Source organism: Aythya marila (genome assembly GCF_965140915.1).
Source record: "Aythya marila genome assembly, chromosome: 6".
In the NCBI taxonomy this organism is placed as follows: Eukaryota; Metazoa; Chordata; class Aves; order Anseriformes; family Anatidae; genus Aythya; species Aythya marila.
Window position 1 is genome coordinate 28995842 of NC_139047.1, and position 7552 is coordinate 29003393.

General features: G+C 38.6%; 1 protein-coding gene across 9 annotated transcripts in view; it reads left to right on the plus strand.

Moving 5' to 3' along the window:
* The window catches only part of ZRANB3 (zinc finger RANBP2-type containing 3), a 47129-nt gene extending 39613 nt beyond the window's left edge, over nucleotides 1-7516 (plus strand). For 8 of the 9 annotated variants that reach the window (XM_082763078.1, XM_082763080.1, XM_082763081.1 and 5 more), the window contains 5 exons: nucleotides 1680-1822; nucleotides 3273-3416; nucleotides 4311-4695; nucleotides 5843-5974; nucleotides 6836-7516. In XM_082763078.1, the coding sequence (XP_082619204.1) occupies nucleotides 1680-1822; nucleotides 3273-3416; nucleotides 4311-4695; nucleotides 5843-5974; nucleotides 6836-6934 (903 nt within the window). In that variant the 3' untranslated portion in view covers nucleotides 6935-7516. Of the gene's footprint in view, nucleotides 1-1679; nucleotides 1823-3272; nucleotides 3417-4310; nucleotides 4696-5842; nucleotides 5975-6800 lie in introns of all 9 variants that reach the window. The other variant, XM_082763082.1, reaches the window with a different exon arrangement.
* Nucleotides 7517-7552: the final 36 nt, after the last annotated feature.

Consider the following 7552-nt stretch of genomic DNA (forward strand, 5'->3'; position numbering starts at 1 on the left):
TGAAATCAGAATTTAAATTGGATGTGCTATGTTACCTTGTAGATTAAAATACCCACGTTAGTAACTGCTCCCATGTTTCTGTTATATCCTGCAATTTCCTTGACTTCTTTCTTGTGGCTCTGACTTAGAAGTAAGACTGATCAGTACACTTTCACATTTGCCATGAAAAAAATACTTTAAAGAGAAAAAGAAAATTATTGATGTGTCATTGTCTTGAAGAACGTTGCTGAATGAAGCTGAAATCACAATTAAGTCCATACTGCACAATGCACAATTTATTCTTACCACAGTCCACGTTCAGAAACACCATGATACTGCCTACTAGATTGTTTCAAGTCAGCAAATAGTGGAATGGAAAAAAACAAAACTGGGTCCTATCACTACTGGCTCATATTGTTGTCACTGGGGGTCATGTTGTTACTCCCACTTATTTCCTGTTGGAGAGGTGGTGGTGGGATGAAACCATTTTTCCTCTACACATATCCTAAAGAAAGCAGCCATGTTGTAAATTCTAAATTCCTATGTAGGCACATTTTTTCTACTCAATTCCTCGTGGTTAATCCATTAATCATCCAATTTTTGTCAATTTACAGCTTCAAAATTTTATGTGGCTTCCTGGCCTGTAAAAATCCATGAGGTTCACTACCAGAAATGATTAAGTCCCTCAGAGCAGCTTTATTTTATTATACTTTCAAATTCTAAATGCAAAATAAGGAAAGCTGATCAGTACTATGCTATATTCTCCATTTTCTTTCTGAAATATAGTGTTAAGCAGTTCATCAGTTTTTCTGTAGGATCCTACAGTTGTATCAGTTTGAGATTGCTCTGAAAAAAGATGAAGTACAGGTTAAATTGCTCAAAATTATTGTCCTTTGAATATTTTGATGATAAGCCATATCTCTACCTTCATAGATCACTGTGTGCTGCACTGTAACGCCCCAGAGAAGAGTGGACTTGTGGTAGAACCAGCTGTATAATTTTAAGATAATTTGGTGATGTCATACCACTAATAGCAAATGTAACACAGTAATTTTGATAATATATGTGAATTTTTTTGGCACTGTATTATTGTAAAAGAATACAGTAACCTCAGAGCAGGTACCTCTGTGGTTCTGTTAAAATTCCACAGCTGAAACAGTTGTACACCAACCGTTAACCTGGTGTTAAGCATGTATCAGAAGGTTAGAGGAAAGAAGAAAGGTGGTGTGTAAAGCAAATGATAAATGCAGTTCAAGTAACTGGAGCAAACCTTCCTTTTCTGAGCGGCCTAGTGCAAAAAGAACAGGGCTGCTGTAAGAAAACTTCTGCCCATCTGTTTTTCCCATCAGCAGTTTCGCTCCACAAGAAGGGTTATTTTAGGCTTTCTCACAAAACCATTCTCCTATCACTGTAGCTCAGATTAAAAAAGTCAATTTCTAACCTTGTTTTCTACCTTCTGAAGCAGCATACCTCTCAATACCTCTCAGAGCAGAGCCATAGTAGACAATGCCAAAGCTGTCTCAGCTTGAGCAAGAAGAGGGCTGCAGCTTGCATGAAAGCTGACTTGAAGAGACCATCTCAGATTGTACCAGCTTTTTTCCATTGAATTTTGAATATAGTAATTCCTAGCTCCCTTTCTCTGTAATTAAGTGTTTCTGCTTGATGCCTGTCATGCTGCTGACAATAGCGTTCTCCACCAGATACTGAGGTTTGTGAAAGAATGGAATCGCCTCACAGCAGTGAAACAGAAAATTGTCAGAAAAAGTGGTCAGATATTTTGTAGTCCTATTCATGCTGCAGAGGAGTTGTCTAAAAAGCAGTCAGTGGCCGGCAGCACAAAAAGGTATGTATTTTTCCCCCCTTATTTATTGCTGCATGAAGCTCCGTGTGTTTAATGTAACTTTCAGAGGAGAGATGCTGGGACTGTAAACCCACAGCTCAATGACTGTCTCATAGTGACAGGAGTAGGTGACTGAGCACATCAGTAAATCTGTTGGAAGGGAAGTATCTGCTTCCCTGTCCCTCAGTGTGTCACATTCAGCAGCTATTCTGGCCTTCTGCTTTGCATGTTTAAACACCTGGAGCTTGCTAGAAGTTGTTGAGGAAAAATCATGACCGTTAGGGACTCAAAAGCAAGGTTAAAAAAAAAATCTTGTTGAATTTCCTGCTTTGAAGCAGGAATAAATCATTAGTTGCCATCAATGCTACAATCCTTTAATTATAATTCACAGCCTAGTCCAAACCTTTCTCTTACTCAGTTTTTCTTCAAATAATTCTTATCCCTGTGGATGACATTTCTGAAAATTATTGTTTTTCTCACTGGGTGATATTGAACAATGATAGCGTTTAATCCTAGTTAAAATCTGAATTCACCTTTTTCCACTGTCTGTCCTTTTTCTGATGCATTATCTTCCCCAGTACACACTTGCAGCTTACCTGCTGTCATCGCTCTTCACAAAAATTCTCATTTGTACAGGTTTACCTTACTTAGCTTACTCACCAAGGTGCCTCTGCCTGTCAGTCCCTACTGTTAAATTCTCCAGGGTGATAATTTGCATTTTATATGTATTATTTGATGGAGGTAAGCATTCAAGTAAGAGAACAGAGTTTTTTAATTCCAATAGTATAAGTAGTATGTATTTCTTAACCTGATGTCTGATCATTTTCTTCCATAAAATATAAGAAAGCTCTAACTGCAAACTGTGTTAGAAAATCTACTGTAACCTACGCTGGTGTCCTAAGGTGGTATATGGGGTTTAGCAGTTGTGTAACACAGAGAGGTATATTTATAAGTTGTCTGAATGTCATTCTTTGAAGAATGATCAGAGTGAAGGGATTTTAAGATAATTCTACTTAAAAGCGGTGGTGGTTTGTATATTTTCATGTGAAGATAAATTGATTTCTAAGATAAATAACTGAGCAGGAGTCCTCCAGAGCTTTTAAAGCCTCCTGTATCCCCTAGAATATCAGTTAACACTTCTCTAAACTGAAACAAAATAGCTTTCAGATTCTACTGTCAATCAGTATCAGATTACTTTCACCTTTTTAACTCTTCTATGCAAAATAATTTGTTTGCTGAATGGAGTTGATCCTGGTTTTAGAAGATGCAATCTTACGTAATACGGAAGTCATATGGAGAAGTATGTTTTCCCAAACTATTCCTTTCTAGTCCAGGATGTAAGGAATGTTTCAAGAGAATATGCAGCACCAATCTTGCTGCAGCCAAGTATGAATATTCTTTGAGAGAGATTTTTCGTGTTTTAATGTATTGACAGAATTTTGAATTATTTTAGGTATGTGACCAAAGAGGATGTGGCAGCAGCCTCGCTTAGCAAAGCTAGCAGCAGCGGGGGCAGTCTTCGCCTCATCTCTAAAGAAAATAAGGTTTGTCTGAAGAATGAAAGTGCTTCTACTGAACAATCAGGCCACTCCACAAAGTAAGTTTAATGCAGTAAAATGATTAAGCTTATCTTCATAGACTTTATTTTTAAAGTAGCAAAGTCGTTATGAGTGTTTACCTTGCTGAGCTATAGTATTTAGGTAGGAAATTTGCTGAAATTGGTAATGAGCCATTAACGATTTAGCTTGTGCATATATACCTGTTGTCTGCTGATACAGCTTCTAATTAACTGAGTAACAAAATGAAACAAGAAAATAGTTACACTATTTGGTTAAGGAAATAAGAGCTTTAGCTCAGGCTGGCTTGTGCAGTCAACCTCAAATTAGGTAGCAAATTTTCTTCTATTCTACTTCATAATGTAGAATAAGGCAGAAAATATGAAAATTTTGGACAGAAAATGCCCTCTGTTCTCAGACAGTTCTTGCCTCAAGGCAAACTTTATTTAGAAAATTGATAGGCAGCTGTGAAAGTTGCAGAGAGAAACCAGGATCTTTTCCTTTGACTTCTGCTGAAAAGGGGACATACGTTCATGTGTATATGTGCATGAAAGGAACCACCTTTTCTTTATAAACGCAGCATTATTTTAGCTAGTATGACGTGCAGCTGTGCAGATACCAACCCAAGTAAGATGATCTTCCAACTGAAATGTGTATTTTTGAGCATAAAAGATATCTAATGGAAATACACAATGCATATCCAGAGTGACTTTTTACTCAGTCAGGTAATGATAGGACGAAGGGAAATGGTTTTAAACTAAAAGAGGTTTAGATTAGATGTTAGGAGGAAATTCTTCACTCAGAGGGTTGGAACTAGATGGTCTTTAACATCCCTTCCAACCCAAACTATTCTGATTCTATGACAAAAGGACTTACAGAATTGTGTTGTTGAATACCTGCTTTACTAATAGCAGTACTTCGTTCTCTGTAAACAGGTTGCTTTTGGAGAATGGAAAAGGTTTTTCAGCTCTTTGTCCAGATCAGACTGAAACTGAAGGCTCTCCCCTGCCCAAAGGCTATTTGCAAGCCTTGGACAGTGAAGGGAACCCGCTTTGTCTCAGCTGTCAGCAGCCCACGACTCAGCTTGACCAGGCCCGTGCCTGGGACACGCGATTCTGCTCTCTTGCCTGCCAGGAGGACTTCTCGATTCGTTCTAGTCATAGCTACATCAGGACTAAGGTGTTTGAAATTGAACACGGCGTTTGCCAGTTCTGTCATCAGAATGCCCACGAGCTTTATCTGAACATCAGAGATGCGCCTAAGAATCAGCGTAAGAAACTCCTGGAGAGCTCTTGGATGTCTCACCTTCCACTTGGGCAGGTATTAATATTGCTTTTTGAACACTTAGAGCTAATCCGTGTAGTTCTGGAGTAGACAGTGCAGAGAAATCTAAAACGTTACTCTTACAGGCTTAAGGTAGTTACCCAGCACCAACAACAGCGTAAAAAAAAAAAAAAAAAAAAAGGCCAAAAAAAAACCCACACATACACTAAACACAAACAAAACCAAACAATCAAAATGTCAGTGTCATCAAAGACCTAAAGACATCTAAAAGGGACAGGCATCCTCAATTAGGGATGTAATTCCTAATTACAGGAATTCTGATTCCATAGGGATATCTACATTGCAGCCAATTTTATTTGAAATGCATTTTATTCACAAACTGTATGGTTATGGGCAGAATTAAGGAATGGATGTAGTCAGTAGTATGAGGCTACTCCTGCTTTGCAGAATGTTTGGCAGGAGCTTAGCAAAAGCCAGATGACACAGTTCCCCTCAATATCACCTCAAAATGCGTAAAAAAAAATACTGCTGTTCTTCCCCGGCTGTGATTGCTTCTTTACTGATAGGAGGCAATGGAGCTGGGAGAGAGAACATTCCTACACAAGGCAGTATTTTGATTTCTGAATACCATTTTTTTCTGCTGTGAAGTTGAAATTCAGAAGTTACTGGTTCTAGATTTTAAAAGAAATCCTGCTTACACCCCTATAAACTTGCAAAAGATCAAAAATCATTTACCATTACTGGCCATATGCATGAGATTAGCTTGCTGTTGCTTGTGGCTTTTGAAAATGCAAGTTAATGAAAATCTAAAATACTGAGATGAAAAGTCCTGTGGAGAGTGGGTTTCTTACAACCTTTTAATATCAGCACTTGTTATTGATAAAATGACATTGAAGATAATTTACTGTACCGGTCAAGAAAACTGAACCTTTCCTTCTGTTTTTTCTTGATCCGCTGTCGTGTGCTTCAGCGTGCTGCAGGCTGGGTAAAACTAGGCCAATTAAAATTACAGCTCTTTGCCTGTCTGCAGGGAGTAACAGAAAATTTATAACACTTTCATTCTCTTGATAAAGACTATGAATAGCTACTTTCCTGAATTATTTTCTTGTTCTTACTGGAGAACATACATGTACTTCAGAAGGAATATCTAATGCTCCTGTTGTCATGTCCTCTCTTATTGCAGTTAAATGAAATTATAACAAATCCCACAGAAGGTCACTTCTGGCAGGTGGATCACATCAAGCCTGTCTACAGTGGAGGAGGGCAGTGCTCCCTGGAAAACCTTCAGACTCTGTGCACGATCTGCCACAGAGAGGTCAGTACGGTACAGGCAAAAAATCACTGTCTTCAAGCATGGAAACATAACGTGTATCAGGGCAGTATGTCTGCGTGCCGGTATTCACCAGCCCAGACCTACTCTGGGCTGGTAATCTCTAGGGAGTAGACTTCATAGCACTGCCTCTCCAGGCAGTAGATTTTCACTAGGGCCCTACTGAGCCCCCTTGTCACCAGCTGAACACCCAATGTGCCCTCAGCTTCTCTGTTCCCATACGGTCACGGCTCGTTCTGGCTATCCTCAATATCCCCTCCCCGTCCGTGGGAGGTGTTGTGCTGTTGCTGGGCTGAAAAGCTGTGCAACCAAACAAGAAATGCATTGTCTGAGGACAGCTGCCTATTGATAGCTTCTCTCCTCATTTGACCTATCCTGGTAAGTACTTGGAACATAACTTGTAGCAAATTACAGGTTTGCTCTGGCAAGAGAAACTAAAACTGTCTTATAGGTAATTGAGATCACGTTATTATATCTACAGTAAAAATCAGTTATTGCTTTGTGCCTCTCATGAGGAAGAGTGCCCAAGTTGTTATAAATGAGAAGAAAAGCTCCCAGTAAAAAAGAACTTTAGTCAGAAATGCTTCATTAGTACTCATTTAGTTTGTACTCAGTAACGGAAGCTTTGTTACCTTGTCTGTGGCATGGCACAGCTCAGCCCATAGGAAGGCCCCAGAGAGAATGCAAGTCAGTAGCATTAAAGTGTTATGATGCAACAGGTTACTCACCTTAATAAATACTTGCATTTTAGTATGTTGTCTGCTGCAAATTAGATTAAAGTCTTAACTGTGCAATAATGCTTTCCTGGTAGGTGCCAAGCAACAACAGTACCTTTCTCTTTTGCAGAGAACTGCAAAACAGGCCAAGGAAAGAAGTCAGATGAAGCGACGTTCCTTAGCTACAAAGTATGGCTGTGATATCACTAAGTTTTTTGTGAAGATGTAAAATAGTGAATATATTCAGTTACATTGTAAGTAAGTCAGGAACTAGTATCATTACATAGTTTTCCTTGTGTACATATTTAAAAAATAAGTCTATCAGTGTGTTGATAAAGAGAAGAAAATGTGTAACTAAATCCGAAAAATTTATAACGCTGATTTTCAGAGATGAGTGAATCCAAGATACTCAATCATGGTTATATTTTTGTGACCCCCCCTCAGTTTAAAGCTGAATTGCTGTGTGCACCTATAACACAGCATTGTTACTGTACTATTTTCATGAGTGTGTTTACACCTACAGGAATTAGAGAAAGTGCTGTTGCAACCTGTGTTAGTCTTGGTGTTCAACTGTTACAGAGCTTAGTTTAAGTTCTTTTCTTTGTTCACATAATTAAAATTACTGGAAAAAATATTGCCTCAGATCTCTGTACCAATGCAGGCCATCTGTTTCTTTTAAAACCCTCTCATACCTATACAGGACGTTAGATAATAGCAGCCTTGCGAAGACTGTAATCAGCTATGGCAGACATAGTATTGGCACTGGACCTGACTTAAAGGACTTAGATTAAATAAAAATGGACATGTAACGTCTCTTTAGTATTTAGTATTTAGTCTCTTTAGTTAG